The sequence below is a fragment of the Siphateles boraxobius genome, unplaced genomic scaffold (assembly GCF_051911475.1).
Source record: "Siphateles boraxobius isolate OS27281-9 unplaced genomic scaffold, OSU_SipBor_1 20, whole genome shotgun sequence".
NCBI classification, from domain to species: Eukaryota; Metazoa; Chordata; class Actinopteri; order Cypriniformes; family Leuciscidae; genus Siphateles; species Siphateles boraxobius.
Genome location: NW_027508811.1, coordinates 4,201,506 through 4,224,847, shown reverse-complemented (window position 1 = coordinate 4,224,847; position 23,342 = coordinate 4,201,506). Strand labels below are relative to the sequence as shown.

The 23,342-nt window shown below is 42.6% G+C and overlaps 1 protein-coding gene across 1 annotated transcript in view; it reads right to left on the bottom strand.

Annotated features, from left to right (window-relative positions):
* The window catches only part of sfrp5 (secreted frizzled-related protein 5), a 36,819-nt gene extending 14,149 nt beyond the window's left edge, over positions 1–22,670 (bottom strand). Inside the window, exons 1-2 of the mRNA XM_077236416.1 lie at positions 21,859–22,670; positions 7,245–7,322 (exon numbers count right to left, since the gene is read on the bottom strand). Coding sequence (XP_077092531.1) covers positions 7,245–7,322; positions 21,859–22,384 — 604 coding nt within the window. The 5' untranslated portion in view covers positions 22,385–22,670. The remainder of the gene's footprint in view (positions 1–7,244; positions 7,323–21,858) is intronic.
* Positions 22,671–23,342: the final 672 nt, after the last annotated feature.

Sequence of the window (23,342 nt, the reverse complement as noted above, 5' to 3'; positions counted from 1 at the left end):
TTCCAAAGAAGAAATTAAAATCATTCAATATTTCCATCCACCTGTTTTTATAAGCATAATCGGGATATTGCATAAAAAATGCTTGAAAAGGCCAAGACGCACATTATTTCCATAAATGTGCATTGAAAAAACATATGCGCTCCCACTGAGGCAGATACATTTACTTTCAATCCGATAACAAGACATGCGCATAAACTACGATGGCAACACATTTACTGAATAAATCCCTCAATGCGCAACAAAAAACTAAGTCATTTAAAATTTCAAAACCAAACTTAAAAACAATAGACTTCCTTAGTGCTACATAAAATATTAAAATTAACTGTATTCAGAGCCAGTGAATAGACTCTAATGGAGAGGTTTCACGGCAGCGGTCTGCACATGCACAAACCTTAAATCATTTGATTTGTGTGCTGCTGTCCAGTATGTGTTGAATACACTGATTACTGTTAGATTGTGGAAACTGGCCGTAACATCCAACTAAGATTAATAGAGCACACTATTAAACTTACTATCACAATAAACTGTACAGCACAAACAACAAGTCATGTGATCAGGTACCAGTGAAATGGAGATCAGGAGAAGAAATTAATCAAGCGGTAATATCCTGTCATGCATTGTGCTTTCAGTGTGTGCAGTATCTCAAAAGCAAGATCTAGGAGGATTTAAAAAACAAACAAAAAAACCATTATAACTTTCTTTGTGATGTCTGCACTTCATTTTCTGACTTTAATGTGTAAAATCTAGAACATACACTCAGGCTACTACTAACAATATTTTCTAGTGTCATCTGTCAAAGTTATCAAGGAAAATGCATGCAAATCCAAGAGAAACAGGCCTCACAGCCAAAGATAAGTCAGGCGTATATGTGACTCTTATGTGCTATAATCCTCGGGCCTCTATAGGGAAGGCAATTCAAATGACTTTTAACCTTGAAACTCTTTTATTTAATGCCAGAGTCTCATTCTAGAGATTCACATTTGACAGATCAATGGACCTCTAGTCAGAATACATCACTTTTATAAGAACCATAAAAACTCCAAAACTAATAGAACAGGAATCCTCCAGCACCATTTAAACTGGATGTCAATTCCATATGAACTCATGTATGTGACCCATGCATTGAAAACAGGTCACTTTGCTGCATGTTTGTGGTATTTTGCAAATTATTTATTTGGAATTTTATATTTCAGACTGAATTCAACTTCTCTAATTTGAAAATATTTTTTAATACATTTGTCAAATTTGCAGTTTAACTTTCCTTCTGTAATTTAAATGATAAATGATGGGATGTTTAACAAAAGTAAAGTCAACTCTGTATGATGGAAGCATGAAATGTTGAATTTTTATTTTATTTATATTGTCTTTTGATGCAGTTTAAATGTTTGTGAGCACTGTGGTGGATATACTGCTGCCTGTTGGGAACTAATACATTATGAAATTAATTACAAATATTAACATTGAATTATTGAAAAATTGACATTCTTTGTTTCATTTAATACGTTTCCTGAGCCAGTTTATTTCATGTCTACGGTATTTAGTATCGATACTGAGTTACCTGCGGCTGGTTTTGTACAACCTTAGTCTAACTATATCTGGGCATCACCCACTAAAAACATAAAAACACGAAACGATACGGCTTACTTGACTGTAACCCTGTTCCCTGAAAAAGCGGAACGAGATGAGCAGTCCCAGGACATCTTCAGCACGGCAATGCAGCGCAGGCCTTCTTGCATTCTTGTGAGCACACCTACAGAACCGTAAAGGGTCCAGACACTTTTAAGCACGGCGGCGTGGGTATTCTCGTTCCCAATGCACTAAAAGCAGCGCAGCATCGATTGTAGATTTTTCAGGGAACAGGGTTGCAGTCAAGTAGCCCGGATCGTTCCCTTTCAAAAGCTACAATCGATGCTGCGCTGCATTTGGTGCATTGGAAACGAGAATACCCACGGCGTCATGCTTGAAAGTGTCTAGACCCTCTACGGTTCTGTAGGTGTGCTCACAAGAACGCAAGAAGGCCTCAGACATTAGCTTGGGATGTCGACTCAAGGACGTGAGAGTGGCATGAACATCCGAACTATAAAATCTTATGAATTTGTGCGGAGAAGACCAGCCTGCTGCATCACGAACAAATAAACAAATTGTAAGGGGGCACCCCTTGCCAGAGCATTTGAAGAGGCAAACCCTTAGACCCGTTGGTGAATCTTGATCGCGCGCCTCATAGGCAAGAGCAATAGCATCTCTGACCCAATGTGACATGGTTTGCTTGGTGGCCGCCGCCCCCTTGTTACGGCCCCCATAACAGACGAACAGTTGCTCTGACTTACATCACTGGGTAGTGCAGTGGACGTAGGTCTGAAGAGCACGGAAAGGACACAATCTGTGAGATCTCTCCTGCTCCGGCTTTGTGAATGGCGGAGGGCAGAAGGCCTCAAGGGTGACCGGATGTACGGTCGAGAAAGGAACCTTAGGCAGGTAGTCAGGATGAGGATGTCTAAGCAGGATGATGACAGAGCCTGCATATCCCTGATTCTTTTTAAAGAAGTTATAGCCATTAGAAAAACCATCTTTCGGGTCAGAAGTTTGTCAGACGCTGACTCTAGAGGTTCAAAGGGGGTCTCAACCAGTGCCCAGTTGCATAAAGCACCTTAAGTGTAATTTTCCCTTAAGTTCGGCCTTATGTTTCCCTTAAACCTAAGGGTGTTGCAGAAAAAAAAACCTTAAGTGTTACTTAAGGGTTTCTTTAAGTGAAACGTCATAAACACTTAGAATTTCCCTTAAATGCTGTTTTTTTCACTTAAGTAATCCCTTAAAAAGCGTTAAGTGTTGCATAAAACCCCTTAAAGGTCATTTCCCTAAGTATAACTTAAGGTTTGGAAATCGTAACCTTAAGAGTAACGCGGACAAAAATAAGACGACATGGCTGAATGTATGTGATTTTCGTCTGTCAGCAGAGTGGTTCACCGGGTTGCGGGGGCTCTTTCCCGTCATTTAAACGCAACGGTCAAGCTGTTGGTCAGTTTTGTAATCGTTAGGTCTTAACACTGTACAGCAATAAAGCGAACTCTTCACCACGGTGTGGTGCATACAGTCTTAAAAGCATAGTCTTGCTTAATCTTACCTGTTTTGTTGGCTTCTTTCTTATAAGCGCTCAGCTCTTTTTTTGCGACCAGAGAGATGTTTTCATATTTTTTAAGGACTTCCTGAACCGTCCTCTTCGCGTCAAGATTCATTGCATTGATTTTTTCCGTTATTATTTCTTCCCACTGTTTCTGTTTTTTTTTTGTTTTTTTTTGCTGCAGTTACATTGGGATTTAGTTTGCTTTCCAAAATTGTTTTTCTTTTATCCTTTATCCTTTCCGATATCCTAGCCTACTTTATTTGATGAAACTGCGAAAATGCTAGTGTTAGTGTTTTGCGTATCTATGGCAACAACAGACGTTTATAACGTCAATCCAGGATGGCTGTCATGAAACACTTAAATGTTTCCCTTACCTAAGATAACCGTTTAAGAGATTATATGCAACACCCTTAAGTTATTCTCTTAGGTAAGGGGAAATCGCCCCTTAATTATCATACGTAAAGGAAAAACTTAAGGTGCTTTATGCAACCGGGCACAGACCCTCGAGGACTATAGCTAAGTCCCATGAAGGGATCTTGGTTCTAACAGGTGGCCTCAGTCGTCTGGCCCCACTAATGAAACGAGTGAGCAGAGGATGTCTCCCGAGTGGCGCCCTGTCCACCAAGGCGTGGAAAGCCGAAAGAGCGGCCACATAAACCCTGAGACTGGAGGGGCATGTGCCTGTCTACAACTTTTCCTGCAGGAAGTCCAGAAGTGAAGCAATCTGGCAGTTGACTGGATCTGCATTATGTGCTCTGCACCACCTTTACATTTACATTTACATTTTACATTTATTCATTTAGCTGACGCTTTTATCCAAAGCGACTTACAATTGCTATATTTCGGAGGTCGCACGCCTCTGGAGCAACTAGGGGTTAAGTGTCTTGCTCAGGGACACATTGGTGTCTCACAGTGGATTCACAGTGGATCTCTCACACCAAAGGCATGTGTCTTATCCACTGCGCCATCACCACCACCTTTCAAAGACACCCCATTTACTGGCATATTTTTTTCTAGTGGAGGAAGCCCTAGCACTTAAAATGGTCTCAATAACATTAGGTGAAAGCCCAGTGTCCCTCAGTTGGTACCAATTAGGGGCCAAACATGAAGGTTCCACAGGTCGGGCCTGGGATGAAATATCGTGCCCTCCGTCTGAGACAGAAGGTCCCTCCTCTCCGGAATCGCCCATGGCAAGCCGTTAATGAGAGATATTATCTCCGAGAACCATACTCTGTTCGGCCAATGCGGCACTATCAGTAAGAGACAAGACCCTTGTTGGCGAACTCTGGCTAGAACTCCCGGGAGCAGAGGAACTTGAGGAAACGCATACAGGCGCATTTTGGGCCATGGGTGTGCCATCGCGTCCAGACCCAGGGGGGGAGAGAAGAGAGAAGTAGAGGGGACATTGCGCTGTCTGATGTGATGGTGAAGAGGTTCACCTCCGCTTCATAAAATCTTGTCCAGATCTGTTTGACTACCTCTGGGGGGAGTTTCCATTACCCCATTGGTAGTTTCTGTCTGGACAGTGAATCCGCTCCCACATTCAGATGCCCTGGAATGTACACTGCTCTGAGTGACAGGAAATTGTCCTGGGCCCAGAGAAAAATCTGTGATTTATGTAAGAGATTGCCTCTGTGTTGTCCACCCGCACAGGGACATGACAGCCTCTCAAATGAGGGAGAAAGTATTTCAGGGCCAGAAATACAGCCATCAGCTCGAGGCAGTTGATTTGCCAATCCAGCTGATGACCCTCCCATTCCCCTTGAGCTGGAAGACCACTTAAGACCGCTCACCAGCCCATTAGGGAGGTGTCTGTCGTTAACAGTCTGCAACGACAAGGCGCCCCTAGAGTGGGACCCAAGGCGAGGAACCGGGGTCTGACAGAGATAGTGTACGAAGCCCGCGGCGCGTCACTTTTATTTGCCTTTGAGGATTGGCCCTTGGATGAAATCCCTTGGCTTTTAACCACAACTGAAACAGCCCCAGAGGAATCACCGTGGATGCTGAAGCCATGAAACCTAAAATTTTTTGGTACTGACGAACAGTGCGATCTTGGCTTAGCCTGACTTTGCTCATGGTATGCCGAATGGTCTCAATTCGAGCAGGAGACAGTTGTGCCTGCATTGTGATTGAATCCCAAATGATCCCGAGATAAGTCGTTCTCTGGGCAGGAGAGCTAACACGATGTCTCTGTGTTGAAGCGCCATCTCTTGCGATTGTGCTAGTATTGACCAATCGTCGATGTCATACATAATGCGAACGCCCTGGAGTCATAATGGAGCAAGTGCTGCATCCATGCATTTTATGTATGTGCGGGGCTAGATCGAATGGAAGAACCCGAAATTGGTAGGCTTCGCCACCGAAAGCGAACCTCAGGAAACTTCCTGTGTTGTGGCAATATTTGTATGTAAAAATATGCGTCCTTCAGATCGATCGTGACAAATCAATCGTGATGTTGTATTTGCAACACGAACATCTTGAACTTGAGCGCTTTGACCTCATGGTTTAAGCCTCGAAGATATAAGATAGGATGCAACCCCCCATCCAAGAATCAGGAAGTATCTGCTGTAATAGCCCAACTCTTTCTCTGGAAGAGGAACATCTTTCTATGGCCTCTTTGTTCAGCAGAGATTGCAGCTCTTCTGACAGTACATGAGCCAGCTCTGGTCTCACAGAAGTGGAGACCATGCCATTGAAACGCGGAGGACAGCAAATAAATTTGATTCTGTATCCTTTTTGTACTGTGCTTAATACCCACACAAAAATGCCTGGCAGAAGTTTCCACGCTGCCAGACATTCTGAGAGTGGTATTAATTGTAAAACTTAATTTTGAGGGGATGTTAGATGTGGGTTAGGGTTATCTAACATTTTGCTGGAAACCGCTGCCCCCCGAATCACCAGAGGTGGCGGGGATGTTACAGTGGTTTCATAAGGGTGTCAGGTAGGAGCTGATTTATGTATTTTACATGCCCCGTCCTGAAGGCGCATACCCCCACAGACCTGGGACAAAAAAAAAAAAAAAAACTCAGGATTTTTGTCTCAGGTCTATTATGAGAATGCTGAGCGCGACGAGCCGATCCCCAGAGCGCAACTCGCCACACTCTGCTTTTGAGCCCCCCTTTTGTTCTTAAGGGGAGAGATAGCCTTCGCACCCACGATAGTCGAATGTGTCAACGTGGAGGGCACTATATTTACAATATTTATTTATAAACTTTGAGTGTTTTATGGGACTCCTTTTGCTGTGATCAGTGTAATCTGGCCACTGCATGAGCGATAGCCCCGAGCAGCTCTCCTTTTATCACCACGGGAGGAACGCTCGGAGGCGGCGAACTCACGAGATTCAGTGTCCACTGCCCGAGCCGAAGAAGCGCAGAGGCACGCTTCGGCAGTCAGGCAAAAGGACAACGCGATCTAGAGTGAGAGCGAGTGATAGGGTCTCTCGCTCCTCAGAGAGATCGACACTCGAGCCCCACAATCGCATTGTGGGTGCTACCCCTTTGAAATAAGCAAAGCGAATGCAAAGGACTCAGATAGAGAGGTAAGAGAGGTCTGACGCACACATACACAGAATGGCCTCTGAAGACAAAAGACCTGACGATGCAACTGTGGCTCATCTATTTATAGCCTCATGTCGTGGTGGCGCGCCGATGAGGTCACCAGCCAAGGCTATTAATACCTCCGGGTCAATGCTATTGACGTGTTACACACAATATTCACAGCTGGTCACGATTAAAGACGTTCCCAATGCTCTAAGCAGCACAGGATCGGTTGTAGCTTTTGAGATGGAACATGCTATGTAATATATATATAGATCCCCATATCTTCTCACACAAACACATCAATATATTAATGCATTGAGTTTCTATACATATTTGCACAGTATATTTAATGTGATGCATAGCAGAGCAACCTAATATTGTGTCTGTTTTTTCTCATGATGTCACATTTATGTTCACCCTAAATATTACAGTGGCCACTTTCCCATACAAGCAAACCACAGGCTTTCTCATCAAGGCTTTCTCATCGATTTTTTCATTACAATTTTTTACCATTATGAAGAGATCGCAACTCTAGAGTTATTAAGTTGTCAAATGTGATATCTCAATAAAAGTTAATATCTTACCAAAATCACTGGCGCAGTAGTGCTCCATTATGGTGTCTGCTTTCAATTCGTTGTCACAGGGTGGACACACTTTTGAAACTACAGGGTAAGGAAGGAAAGATGGTTAAAAATTAGTGTCTCATAAAGAACAATTAAACATAAAATGTAGCCATTAACAATAATTACTCCATTTTTGGTATTTAAAGTACACTAATACAGTTTTAGGTAATCTAGAAATACTGTATGCTTCAGACGGTAACTTAAAAAATAAATGGTTTTATTCTAGTCAAAAATATAATGTAAATATAACTTAAAAAGATATAAGGTAAATTATATAATATAATTTACCTGTATTATGATTAAATTAAACTGACAATATGTATTTTTTTCAGCCATTGGTCAAACAAACAGATAGTCCTGCCCCCAAATTTGGTCATTGGTTGAGTCAGTGCTGCTGTGTCATATTGGTTGAGATTTTATTGGTGTTCATTGATGAGATAAATTGTTATCTGAGGTCAGTAGCAATGATATAGTAAGTTCAGTAAAAAATTCAGTGCAGTCACAGAAGACTCAAACAAACAAATAAAGGGTGGGAATGTTTCACATTTACTAAAATTATTGATTTGGTAAAATGATACTCTCATGTAATTGTTTATGCTAACAGCTCTAATATGGTGTTAGATTTAATGCAGTGAGAAGAACTCTGTTTCATTGCAATGCTGGACTCATGTAGGGGCAGCAAGCCAGTGCTAATGGACCTTAATCCACAGTGTTTGAAGCCATGAGAGGGAGAGGTTTGGCAGCTGCTAGTTTTATTTCCTCACAGAGGAAAGGGAAGTTATAAAACACGATTAAAACGTTCAGTGGTTCATCACTGTGAAATCACATATCTTCAGATAGTATGTGTACAGTATGTCCTGCATATACCTGGACTATAGTCTAAGGGAAAAATATGTTGGCCTCTCCACAACAGGATGTGTGTGAATGTCAACCAAAATATTTTACACCCGTTGCAAACGTACAGAGACAAATGCAGGAGTAAGGTTTTAATAGGACACTGTGAAAACATTCTTCTCAGCAGTTTGACAGTGAAAATATTCTCTGGAACATGCAAACAGCTGTACATGACCTTCTTGGACCTGATAGTTATTTGCTGATCTTATTTTGAACTGTATAGATACAGATGTTTATCGTGCCACCTACTGGGGTATTGGGTTTCTGTTCAGTGGGCTTAAATTACTGTATAACACATCCTGTACACATGCTCATATGGGAAAATCAATGTAGTTTTAAACTTAGTTAAAGGGCATCTATTTCTTTCTATTTTTACAAGATGTAATATAAATCTCAGGTGTCCCCAGAATGTATCTGTAAAGTTTTAGCTCAAAATACCCCATAGATCATTTATTATAGCATGTTGAAAATAGTAGTTTTTGAGGTAAGGCAAAGAGATGCTGTTTCCGTGCATGTATCTGTAAATGCAAATGAGTTGCTGCCCCCCCCATCCAGAAGAGGGCAGAGACTTTACAGTTTGTGTATCGCATACTCTGCCAAAAACTAACAAAATATCCATATTATTTTGATTATCATCTCTATCGTGGCCATGCACGTGACATTCCATTTCTTCGACATTATGTCAGATGCCGTGTCCTGTGAGTATTAAACTAATTTCTATTTCACGCCTTATTGCGCTTAAACTGTAAAATACACACAAGGTTATGTCAAAAACACACAAAGTTCACATAAACACAGTCAGTTATGTCTGTGTACGTAAACAGCAGGGAAAGAAAGCACATGTGTATATTAGACCTGAGTATTAAAGTGACAGCAGTGTAATATTCAGTACCAACTGCTGTATATGCTTTTAACATGAACCAAATAATAAAAGAAAAACAGAAAATCACTCACTGCTCTTGACTTAAGAACTCTAGTAGCTTTAAATAGAGCACATTGTTTACTTGAAGCTTCTGTTAAATGCTCTGGCAAGGAGATAAACATGGCAGACTGTGTACAGCTCACTCATGAGCTAGGCTAATAGGGCAGATTCTGTCCAATGGACCTTATATATATATATATATATATATATATATATATATATATATATATTATTTTTTAAATGCATTTGTAACACTATACTTTTTATCTTGCATCAAATTACATCAAATTGCGTCATTGGCAGTGACGGTAAAATTTACATCTTTCTCTCTTCTGACTGTTATTATTGGTTTCCATTACAGATTTGCGCAAAACTTTTGCAATATTTTCTAAATGTCAATAAAAAACTATTGTGGAATGATGGCGTTTCAATTAACCATTGTTATCTGACTAAAACATGTTTTCTTCCTCTCTCGATAAGTCATTCCGAAAATCATGCCAGCGGATGTTGGTAGGTTTACGTATATCGCATTCACCCCACTAGCTATTTTTTTTAATCGGAGGAGACGGAGGCGTGTTATCCACGGATTAATGGCTAGGAAAGTCCCTTATACTTGGGAGCAGCCACGTCCTGTATGAGGTGTTTATCCCTCCTATCTGCTTCGAGGTCTTGATAAATTGGGGTATTTCTTTGTTGTTTCTTTAGAGTTTAATTATGAGCCTTCTCGTCTTCTATCCAAACATACAGCGCCATCTTTAAAGAATGATAGACTTTTACATATGCCAGGTGACCTGTAAATGCAAAAAAAAAAAAACTGTTTCCAATGCAATTTTGCTAAATATTCTTTTTTCAAATTGCCTGAAAAACCACCTTGGGCGAGCTTAAAAAATGTTGCAATATATGGGAGGAAAATTGACGTGTCTCCATTGGGCATATAAGGGTAATGGAAACCCAGCTAATCTCGCTTTTTTTCCCCCTGTTTTGAAAGTTTTGAAAACACTATTGTGGAGCTTTTCTTTTGCTATAGCAAATGGGAACACAAAAAAATATATTTAATGTAGTTCACCTGTCACGGTAGATGTATTCGCTGGTTCCTTCTAGTCTTGTGTTTATGTTGTTGTATGAGTGCACGTGTGCAAGGGGCGTGTCTGTATGTCATTACCTGATCCACTCCAGCTGTTCATCATTACAATCACCAGCTGCAGTTCATCTCACCACGCTTCTTAAACTCACCGCTGTTCTCTCACCTTTGTCAGATCGTTGTTTGATGTTCCCCTGTCTTCTGGTTCGTGTTCCTGCCTGGTGTTTCCTGTTCGTCGTCTTCCGTGTGGATTTGGATCGTCTCACCGTTTGTCTGCACGTCACCGGTATTGACCATCGAAGTCCCTGCGTCACCTATCTCCACCTGGCTCACTGCACCCTGGACTTGTGTGTTTTGTGCTAAATAAATATTGTATTATACTCGCGATTGCTTCCTGTGTTTCTGCCTAACATGACAGAACGATCTGACCATGGTATGGAAGCAGCGAGCGCCTCGTCATCCTCACTCGAAGAGTTCATCCATCACAGCATCCGTAGAATGGACTCGCAAGAGAAGGAGATTGGAGATACGGGCCGTGCAGTTCAAGCCCTGGTGACGCAGGTGTCCGAGCTCACCCAGCAGATCCAGCGCCTACGACCTCCCACTGCGCCACCCACACCGGCCGTTCCTCCCGCATCATCAGGAAGCCCCTCCCAGTCAGAACCCCGGCTACCCACCCCAGAGGCATACTCAGGTGAACCGTCATTTTGTAGAGCCTTTTTGACTCGATGTTCTATGCACTTTGCCCTGCAACCTCATACTTTTCAGACCGAGCAAGCCAAAGTGGCGTTTGTGCTCACGCTATTGACTGGGAGAGCGGCACTCTGGGGAACGGCGGTGTGGGAAAACCAAAATCCATGCTGTGCCTCGTTCCAGACCCTCGCCGCCGAGATGAGACTGGTTTTTGACCGTGCGGTCACTGGAAGAGAGGCGGCCAGAACATTGGTCGAGCTACGGCAGGGAAGAAGATCAGTGTCCGAGTTTTCCATCGAGTTCCGGACCTTGGCGGCAGAGTGTGGATGGAACGAGGAGGCGCAGTGGGACATGTTCCTGCATGGGCTGGCTGACCACGTCCAGAAGGAGATCTACGCCCTGGATCTTCCCACTACCCTCAACGGACTCATTGATCTGGCCCTGCGGGTGGACGCTCGGCTGTCCAGAGTCGAGCGTCGAGCCACGCCCACCCGCACACTTGAGGCAGCCAACGGGCTACGATCCAGCGGCAGGGACGTGGTCAGCCCCGTCTACGATCACGAGCCCATGCAGGTGGGTCGAGCTCGGCTTTCCCGGGAGGAGAGGGAGAGGCGGAGGTCCCAGGGCCTTTGCCTGTACTGCGGAGGAGCCGGACACTACGCCTACAACTGTCCGGTAAAAGGCCCAGCCCGATAGTAAACATGAGGCTACTATCGGGTGGGATCTCCGCCAGGAAGACCTCATCCACGACAAGATCTACCTCCACCCTCCTCTCGGTAAGACTAAGATGGTCAGTCCACCAGCACGATTGTCAAGCACTGTTGGATTCGGGGGCCGAAGGTAATTTCATGGACCATAATTTTGCACGCAGATTTCAGATTCCCATCAAACCCCTCCCACAGCAGATTGCAGTTCATGCACTCAACGGACAAGAACTTCCCACCATCTCATTATCCACTGAAGAAATCACTCTCATCACCTCTGGCAATCACTCGGAAACTATTTCATTTTTTATTCTGGATTCACCCCTGGCACCCGTTGTTCTAGGACACCCATGGCTCATTCAACACAACCCCCGAGTGGACTGGATACATAGATCTGTGCTGGAGTGGAGTCAGGAATGTCATAGGTCTTGTCTCGTCTCTGCTTGTTCGTCTGTACCTGTTTCTGTGTTTCAGGAGGAAGCAGGGGATTTGTCTAACGTGCCCGCGGAGTATCTGGACCTGAAGGAAGTGTTCAGTAAGTCTCGTGCTGCTTCTCTCCCTCCGCATCGTCCCTACGACTGTGCAATAGATTTACTCCCAGGTAAGTCTCCGCCTAAGGGCAAGTTATATTCGCTTTCGATTCCTGAAAGAGAGGCTATGGAGAAATATATTTCTGATTCTCTAGCAACCAAGTTCATTCGCCCTTCCTCTTCTCCAGCGGGGGCGGGGTTTTTTTTTGTGGGGAAAAAGGATGGTTCTCTGCGACCTTGCATTGATTACCGAGGGCTGAATAACATCACGGTAAAGAATACTTATCCTTTGCCGTTGATGTCTTCAGCCTTCGAGAGGTTGCAGGGAGCATCCATCTTCACCAAATTGGACTTACGTAACGCTTATCATTTGGTCCGCATCAGGGAGGGTGATGAGTGGAAGACTGCGTTTAACACCCCTAGGGGGCACTTTGAATATTTGGTCATGCCGTTTGGGCTGTCCAACTCCCCAGCAGTTTTCCAGGCACTGGTCAATGACGTGTTGCGAGATATGATCGATCAATTCATATATGTCTACCTGGATGACATATTGATTTTTTCTGCATCTCTCCAGGAGCATGTGCAGCACGTCCGACGAGTGCTTCAGAGGTTGCTAGAGAATGGGCTTTTTGTCAAGGCGGAGAAATGCGATTTTCATGCACAGTCTGTTCCTTTTTTAGGATACATCGTGTCGTCTGAGGGGATGCGGATGGACCCTGAGAAGATTAAGGCTGTGGTGGATTGGCCAAGTCCAGATTCCCGCAAGGCCCTGCAGAGGTTTCTGGGGTTCGCCAATTTCTACCGGCGATTCATTCGCAACTTCAGCCAGCTGGTCGCGCCTCTGACTGCCTTGACCTCCCCCAGAACTGCGTTCAGGTGGTCCGACACAGCCGAGACTGTGTTCAAGAAACTCAAAGGCCGCTTTGTTTCAGCCCCCATTCTAATTACCCCTGATTCATCACGTCAGTTCGTGGTGGAGGTCGACGCATCAGAGGTGGGAGTAGGGGCGGTGTTATCTCAGCGTTCACCTGTAGACGACAAGATGCATCCTTGCGCGTTTTTGTCCCATCGTTTATCTCCAGCCGAACGTAATTACGACATTGGTAATAGAGAGTTGTTGGCAGTCAAGTTGGCGTTGGAGGAGTGGCGACACTGGTTAGAAGGGTCGGGGGTACCTTTTATCGTCTGGACTGATCATAAGAACCTCGAATATATCAGAACTGCTAAAAGATTGAACTCCAGGCAGGCTCGGTGGGCACTTTTTTTCGGTCGTTTTGATTTTTCTCTCCAATATCGTCCGGGTTCTAAGAACATCAAACCCGACTCACTTTCTCGTATATTTGATTTTTCCGGTCGCCCGTCCACTCCCGAGTGTATTTTACCCGAAACCGTATTTGTTTCAACACTCACATGGGAGGTCGAAGCGAAGGTCAAAGAGGCCTTGGAAGGGGTAACGCCTCCGCCCGGGTGTCCACCGAACCGATTATTTGTGCCGGAGGGCTTACGGTCTGACGTTATCCAGTGGGGTCACAGCTCCAACGTAGCTTGTCATCCAGGAATTAATCGCACTGGATTTCTAGTCAAGCAACGATTCTGGTGGCCACTTATGGCTCGTGACATTCGCGATTTTGTTTTGGCTTGCTCTGTTTGTGCCACGGGTAAGTCTTCCAATCGACCTCCAGATGGGCTACTTCAACCGCTGCCGGTGCCTTCGAGACCTTGGTCCCATATCGCTCTAGATTTTATTACCGCCCTCCCACCCTCCCAGGGTAACACAGTAGTTTTAACTGTGGTGGACCGATTCTCGAAGGCAGCACATTTCATTCCCTTACCCAAATTACCTTCAGCTAAGGAGACAGCGGCTACGGTCGTAGATCATGTCTTTCGGTTACATGGCCTCCCGATAGACGTGGTCTCCGACCGGGGACCCCAGTTCGTGTCCAAATTTTGGCGAGAATTTTGTAGATTACTGGGGGCGACGGTTAGTCTGTCATCTGGGTTTCATCCCCAGAGCAATGGTCAAACAGAGAGAGCCAACCAAGATTTGGAGAGAATGTTGCGATGTTTGGTTTCCAGAAATCCTTCGTCTTGGAGTCAACAACTGTCTATGGTGGAGTACGCACACAACACGTTGCCAGTGTCAGCGACGGGCCTATCTCCGTTTGAGTGTAGTGTAGGTTACCAGCCACCAATTTTTCCCAGTCTGGAATCCGAGGTTGCGGTTCCCTCCGCTCACGCCTTTGTCCAGAGGTGTCACCGCACCTGGACTAGAGCCCGGGAGACTCTACTCCAGGTGGGGGCGCGCACCAAGGCCAAGGCCGATCGCCACCGGTCAAAGCCTCCCGTATACGTCGTTGGTCAAAAAGTGTGGCTCTCAACTAAGAACATTCCTCTTCGCACCGTTTCTAATAAACTTGCTCCCAAATTTATTGGCCCGTTTCCTGTCACCAAGATTATTAGTCCGGTGGCAGTCCGCCTCAAACTACCTCCTGCGTACAGGAGGGTTCATTCCGTGTTCCATGTATCTAAAATCAAGCCCGTTTTTCATTCTCACATTAATCCGCCTGTCCCGGTTCCTCCCCCACCGCGGCTCGTAGATGGGGAGACCACATATTCGGTCAACCGTATTCTGGACTCTAGGCGGAGGGGACGCGGATTTCAGTACTTGGTGGACTGGGAAGGTTACGGTCCGGAGGAGAGAAGTTGGGTTCCTGCTAGGGACATCCTGGATCACTCCCTTATCGATGATTACAATCGGCAGGTAAGGGAGTCTGAGAACGCCAGGAGGCGTTCTTAGGAGGAGGGGTACTGTCACGGTAGATGTATTCGCTGGTTCCTTCTAGTCTTGTGTTTATGTTGTTGTATGAGTGCACGTGTGCAAGGGGCGTGTCTGTATGTCATTACCTGATCCACTCCAGCTGTTCATCATTACAATCACCAGCTGCAGTTCATCTCACCACGCTTCTTAAACTCACCGCTGTTCTCTCACCTTTGTCAGATCGTTGTTTGATGTTCCCCTGTCTTCTGGTTCGTGTTCCTGCCTGGTGTTTCCTGTTCGTCGTCTTCCGTGTGGATTTGGATCGTCTCACCGTTTGTCTGCACGTCACCGGTATTGACCATCGAAGTCCCTGCGTCACCTATCTCCACCTGGCTCACTGCACCCTGGACTTGTGTGTTTTGTGCTAAATAAATATTGTATTATACTCGCGATTGCTTCCTGTGTTTCTGCCTAACATGACATCACCACTATAGAAGTTTACCCAACTATAACGACTTCAGCTTCTGAGAAACCCGGAAAAGTGAAAAGGGTCAATTGTATCCAGCTACAGCCCCGCAGCACCACATGTTTCTGGACACACAAGCCAGGCCACACGTCTCAGGCCGGAAGTGAAGGCGAACCATATGGTTTAGAGTGGGTCTTATTAGAGTCGCGCTACCTGGAGTTTCTTTGTGTAATTGTTTTCAGTTTGAAGTAATACAAGCTATTTTTGCATGGATTTGATAGGATTGAAATACAATATTTAATAAAAATATGTCTAATTACTAAAAATACATGATTTGATTATTTATTGAACATTCACTTCTAGGCTTAAGATTTTGATGAATGGATCTCAAGCTGACTAGTTGAAGACATTGCTGTAGCTACACCCATTAATAGACACGATACTTCCTTGAAAATAAAGTAATAAGTATGTCATGTCCGCATCATTTTTAAAATTTCAAACCCATCAATTCTTGCTATCTACAAAAATCCAAGCCAATGTTTATTCTCGTTTTATTACGAGCTCTGTCGTGTTCTCTTTTTGCTGGCAGAGTGTCATCTGTTCTGCGTTTTAAACAGGTGATTCCCTGGAGATTGGATATTTACAGCTCCATGTCAGCCTTTCTCGTTTGTTGTAACAACTGACCTTTGCCACTCCCACACCATACATGAGTCAAAGTAGCCGGAGCAACTTTCCTCTATTTACGGATATGACGAGACACACATGGTTGAGTGACGCAATTGTGTAATTTCCCTCGAAAACCATCCCGACAGGTCTAAAACATAAACACTTACAATAGGCTGACCGTAGTGAATCAGGGTAAGACAAACACATTTTGGAAGAAGGATTACTCTTGTATTGAAAGAACTAAAAGTATTTTATTCAGCAATTATGTATTAAATTGGTCAAAAATTATAGTAAAGACATTTACATTATTAAAATCTATTTCAAATACAGTATATGCTATTATTTTCAACTTTATATTCATCAAAGAATGCTGAAAAATGTATCACGAAATTAGCATATTAGATAGATTTCTGAAAGATCATGTGACACTGATGACTTGAGTAATTTGGAGTTATAATAATATTTCACAATATTACTGTATTACTGTTATAAAAAATGCAGCCTTGGTGAGCACGAACGACTTCTTTCAAAATTATTAAAAAATCTTAGACCCCAAAAGACCCCAAACGTTTGAACAGTAGAATAAGTAATCATTTTTGTAAAGGTTTTTTAATTATTATTATTAATTTTTTTAAGAAAATTGTACCCCATGTCTTCTTTGATGTCTGATAATGGTTCTTTTGACATTCGGGTATAAGTGTCAATTGTATTGTCCAGTTCCACACTTCTGGCCTTCTATCACATCATCAATCTGCTTAACTGAGGAAGAATGCTAGATGTGGCATGTGAAAATTTGGAAAAGTCATTCATTTGTACAGCTAAAAATATAGAAAGCTCTGTTCGATCTCTGTGGGGTGGGTCTGACGGAACAACCCATGACCAGATTGGCTAAAGCTTGAAGTTCTCCACTAAAATCAACCACACAATGATGTTTGTTATATCTGATCTCTGAGGTGACAAATATGATTTTGTCATTTATTCAGCACAGGTTCTCCCTTGAGCTCACAATACAAAAGCATCTGTTAACAAGAGCTTACATGGCTCGTCTCCAGACTCCCCCTTCCAGGTTAGAAACCAAGGGTCAGAGTTTATCACCCCAGCCTCAAGCACAGACATAGCGGTAGATAATGAGGGGAGGGGTCAAAGTTCACCGGGCTTCAGTGCACAGGTCGTGGGGAGTTGAACCCCTCTGTACATTTTAACCGTCATTTGGTCCCTGAGCAGAAATTCCCATACATTCAGCATTCAGCGGGACGGAGACGTGACATGGACGGTGACTTGCACACACTGAGCGTGCTGTGGAGGAAACTTTTGTTTCGTACTCGCAGGCCGTCGTGAGCTGCATTCTTGAAGCTGAAATGTCTTATTTGCACAGCAGAGCGATTTATTCTGTTTTGCAGGGTGGCTCGCTGGCAGGATGCCTGGTAGAAACTGAGCCAAAGCATGTGTCAGGAGACTGAGCGAGGGTAATTCTGCAAACCGAGTTTCTGCAAGAAGTGCCAATTCAGAGATTGAGTGATATCAGAGCAATACTTTTTTTGTAATCTATTCCCTTAAATTTCCTGTTGAATACTCTCTTGTGTTCGTTGAAACGTGTAAGGACTCAACAGAACTGCTTCTGAAAGAAATATTTTTAATAAGCAAGAGTGCTTTAGTACTAAAGGAGTTTCTGCATTGTAAATCTTTTTGTCAGGTAACCTAAAAATGTGGTTCATTTGGTAACATCAGTTGTTTTTTATTCAAGTGTACCGACCAAAAAACGATGACCTAAAAGTTATGCAACCTACTGATATTATGTTTTGGGTAAAACTTGAATAAAGCCAGTTAAGTTATTGGTTGTAGGGGTCAAATTGTCTGTCTGTCTCAGTTTTTTGATTTAGACATATTTTTTTTATAGTGGCCACACAAGGAAGTTGTTTTTTTGAAGTATATTTTGAAACTGGAAAGCCTGAACTGTGTTTTCACAACAAGAGTATTTTTTGTAAATGATTGCCTAAAATTATTATTTATACTACCTTTTAAATTTTTCACACCACACTACGCTGTTTATGAAATTGTTTTACAGGTTAAATTTCACACAAAACCTATACCGGGTGACTGTCAGGTTTCGTTGTGACTACACACTCCATATAGTGTGATAACATGCCCCACTATGCTGTCACAAAAATAACTGAATTTTTTGTCTTTTCCTGTGCAATAATGATGAAAATGTCCAATAGTTTTTTTTAATTTTTTTAATTTTTATGTATGTCTACCTATACAGAAATTAATGTTTAAAAATATACCCAAATTGAGAGTGTTTCATGAATTGAGACAATTATCACCAGTCAATCCCATTATTCATTAAAAGTACTTGAATGAAATCTCATATTTAGTAAGACCATATTTAAGAAAACCATAAGTGATGCAATCTGTCCCTAAGACCTTCCCACAGTTTGTCATCATGGATATAAATGTAGTTTTTTAAGTCCTTGCTGTTTCCTCAGAGAGACCACAGGTATTTCTGTGTCCGAGTGATTTCTGCATCGCTGACTTTCTGTATCACAGTTTATGGGGAAAATGCTCAGTTTAAACTATGCACAGGTCATAATTTTATGACTCATTTGGACCCATGAAGTTATGAGCAGCAACACCTTGGACATAAAACATTAATCAGGATGAAAAACTGCTGTGATTTATGTCTGTTTAAATGTGCAGTGAGCGGAGACAGAGACAGGTTTACTTGTCTCCCCAAGCCGCCCCTCAGGCAGCAGCGCCTCTGCATTCAACAGAACCCTGCAAACAATGGATTACACATTCACTCTAATCTGAGCTAGGAGATTTTGTTTTATCTTGTTCATTTCTATGTTTAGCCTAATTAAGTGTCTCTGTTCTGTTCTTCAAATAAAACTAATGATTTTCAAACAGGTTTCACAGACACTACCCCTCTCTGCTATTGGTCAGCTAACAAATAGCCCCATCCCAAACTGCTGAACCAATGCAGTTGGGTGAACGTGATTTCACCCTCAACATCCTTGTTGATCCTGGAATTATTCCAATCAACCAATCAGATCAGAGGGAGGTTAACAGTTAATGGGCCCTATTTTAACGATTTAAGTGCATGGTCTAAAGTGCAGGGCGCAATTGAACTTAGGGTGTAATAAGTGCGAGTGCACAATATTAATCTTTTACATTGTAATTCGTTTATTATTAATATTTGGCTAGTTTGTGGGCCGCTTGGCATTCCTGTGTGTGTAATAAGCAGAGTGTACACGCGCTGTGGAACCCGCCTATAGGCGCACATTACTAATGCTCTCTTTAACTTGTGTCGTGCTTGTCGCTGCTTTGCGCCGGGTGTATGATAGGGTTCAATGTAAATTTTTAGGCTAACAACAAGATTTAGAGGGTTCTACACCATACATATTCACATATCATTTCCCTCTGGTTTTAGGGATGTTATGGGTAGGGTTAGGTTTAGGGGTAGAGATAGGACTATGTTTTTGAACAGCAATGTTGTCACCGTTTCAACAAAAGATGTTGATCCAGGAACATGTCTTATTTGGCAAAATCATGATGACCACATAGTTGTCACTGCATATTAAACTGGGATGAGAGAAAATATTTTAAGAATTAAAGTGGTTTAAATTCATTTGAACTCTATAACCACAGATTTTAAATGGTAAATATGTCATAAATGTTTTCAGAGCCAATAAAAAAGGGTTCTTGTTTTGGCTATTTGTCTGTTAAGAACAAGTCTTCTATTTGTAGAATGAACAATATTGTTTAAAGAGGCTTTTTGTTGTACTGTCCAATGTGATTTACTGGAATGTATCTCCAGAAACAGCCCGTTAAACATGTCTGTGGCTTTGGCTGTGATCGGGCCCCGTCCCAGGATTTCACCTCAAACCACAGGGGAAAAAACAGCTCTTCATGTCCCTGTGTGCTGGAGCTGACGGCTGCAGGCTGGAGCGACTTTCCGTGTCAAACGAGGGTTTGTGCTGTCATGTTATCTCTAGAGTCCTATTTCACGTCGATGTGCAGGCTCACCAAAACACACAACACTGTAAACGCTTGCCCGTGAGCTACTTTCCCATCCAGCTGCAATGCAGAGAGTTTTTTACTTAGTTCTGCTAGTTTTCAAACTCTCAGTATAATGTAATTTCAGAGCAGCTATGGCTGTAATTGATATTGTCTCGAAGGTCCCACTCTTACTCTGCTTGCTTTTTGAGTTTGCTGCAATTTTAAGGAGCTTATTTTTCTAACAGAAGCCAAGCTACTTAATTCTGAAGTATGAAAACAGTTTTGTGGAGTCACATTTTTTCAAAAGCCTCTTTTTTTCCCTCTTTGAGAACATTGTAGTCCATCAAATCTTAGCAGTGAAAAGATAATTTGTGTGCATGTTTACTACTGTAAATGTAGACACACACACACACACACACACACACACACACACACACACACACACACACACACACACACACACACACACACACACACACACACACACACACACACACACACACACACACACACACACACACACACAAATATATATATATATATATATATATATACATATATATATATACATATACATATAAAGCTAATTATGACTATAGACTAACCCAAACATTTCATCTTACCCCTATTAGAAAATTTGACATTTTTCACACACACACACAAAAAAAAAAATTATGTTTGAATCAGTTTTACATTTTAGATGCCCCCAGATGTTCCCAAAAATAGGTTAAGTAAACATACGTTTTTTATTCTATTGGTAGATAGTCATTAGGTAATAGTCCTAGTGTTATGCTAGTTTTTATTTATATATTATATTTAAATAAAAGGAAAGCTGTATTGTGCAGTAAATGTGATTCATTTTGAACACAGTATGAGTATACAGTAATGCATTCATTAATTAATTAATGTTTTGTATAGGGACTCGTCATTTGTGCATCACTTGTTGCATTTTTGCATTGAACTTTACAAATGGTTGAGAAAATTAATGCATCTTACAAATTGAAATATAATAAGATTTGTTTGAGTTCTGTTTATTTTTTTTATTTATTTTTTTTGGCAACAAATGTTTTTATTTTTTTAATTTTTTTTGTATCTTTTGATAATCTATTGTCCTGTATATATGGTTTAAACCATCCTCAAACTGAGCATAAACTACACTCCTGGCTATTTCTCTTCACTTGTCCTTCCTCTTTCTATTACAATAGTCCTTCTCGTTGCAGTCGGACAAAGTAATGTACAACTTTTCAGACTAATTAGTGATCCAAAGGGTTTGGCTGCCTGGCTAATTGGAAACCTAAATGCACGATTAAACAAAGAGAGGCAGGGCGCAGCAGGAACGCTCCTCTCCACATTCCACATGAGATGTTTGCTTGAGATAGTGAAAGGTTTTTGTCTTTCCAAGAGCTTTTCCTAATTTTACTTTCTCTAAAGCTCTAGGCTAAACAAAGCAAGAGAAAATCCACCAATGGGCCTTATTGTATAGATCTAGACTAAGTGATTATAATTTTTTTACTTTTTAAGCAAAAAAGGGGAGGTTTCAAAATCAGCGAGTTCTGATGCTTATTATAGGTTACCAAAATGTTTAAGATAAAATAAAACACCTTAAAAAACATATTTCTGTTTTTTTTTTAAATACATTTTCCATGCATCTCTCGTGAATGTATGTATTTATTTATTTTGTTGTAAAATTTATTTTTTAGTTGTTGATTTTTTCCTGTTTATTTTTGCCAAATTTTTGTTTCGTTTAAAGTATTGTCACATCTGTGTTGCCTTCATTTCCTGTGTAAATTTTTGATTTTCACTGAATGAATCAATAGCAGTCATCTTTATATCTAAAACCACAGTGTTTTTGTAGGTCCTACCTGGAGTCTGAGTGGCGTGACCCGCCGAGAACTGCATGGGAATGCACAGATCGTTGTCGATGGGGAACTTCTCGCACTGTAGCATCTCTGGCCAGGGAAAGCCGTAGGTCTCCATTACTGGGGCACAGCTGTCCCGCACTGCCTCGCACAGAGACCTGCAGGGGTAGATGGGCCTGTCCAGGCATACTGGAGCAAAAAGGGAGCAGAGGAACACCTGCGTGTCAGCGTGGCATCGCTTTGCCAGTAATGGCACCCAGCTGCCCGCCTGCTGCTTGACCTCAGGCATGGTCTCGTGGTCCAGTAGGTTTGGCAGACGCATCTTTTTGTAGCCCACGTTGTAGCAGAGCCGCAGGTCGGCTGGGATATCCACACACTGTGGCTGCTTGGCATAAAAGCGTCCGTTGTGGAAATTGTCCGATTGCCAGCTGTAGTAGTCATACTCCTCTGCCGAAGCAGCTGAGGTGAGCAGAACCAACGCCAGGGTCACAGCCTGGGTCAGAGACACCTGCCTCTTCTGCTCTGCCATCCTCCTAAAGCTCTGCTGTAATTCAGAAGGGGAATGGGGGGAAGCCGATCAAAAAGAAGAATTTTAATCCTTTTTGTTGTGTTTGAGAAGAAAAAAAAGACTGGGTTTGTGCTGGGTTTTCCCCTCCTTCTCGTTTCTGGTTATCCTGCAGTTTATTAGAGACTCCTAGTAGCAGGCAATACTGCAAGATCTCAGAGCTTATCTCTTTTCTAGCTTGACTCAAGTGCACCTAGTATATAAAAAGACAGTGGACTCAGGGCCCTATGAGCTGACAACCCCTGAGTAAGCTTGCCCACCCACCTCCCACTGGTTTCCACTGTCCACCATATGCCCCACCCCCTCCCAGCAACAGCCAACTGCTGCTCAGTGGGCGGCACCCCTGTAGCCCACCCCCCTCGCAGACACTTCTACAGGCAGACCATGCGCTGTCCTGCAGCACAGTGCATGCGTGGAGTGTGCTGGGCTCATTCAATTTCTCTTTAGCTCTGAGGACACACAGATTTTCCACACATAGCATCAGCCCCGGCCTTTCACAGTCTACTTTAATAGGAAATAATCAGAAGGCAGAAAAAATGATTCATCTACAGGTGGTCAGGGCATTTTGGATGTGCTGTTTGAGATATGCTAATGTTGCCACTGGATGTGAATAGAAACTGGCTTTCTCTCTGTCTGCTTATATCATTTGCTGTCACACCGTGGGGCCCAAAATTCAACCCATAACAGCCACCCAGCAGCAGGGGGCCGCACTGCTATATTACAGCCGCCTAAATTGAGAAGCCTTCATGTCAGATCAAGATTTATACATATTAGTAAGGGGGCATTTTGTTTTCCTTTTCTTTTTGTATGAAAAATGTATTAAAATTATTTATATTATATAAATATTAATATCTATCTATCTATCTATCTATCTATCTATCTATCTATCTATCTATCTATCTATCTATCTATCTATCTATCT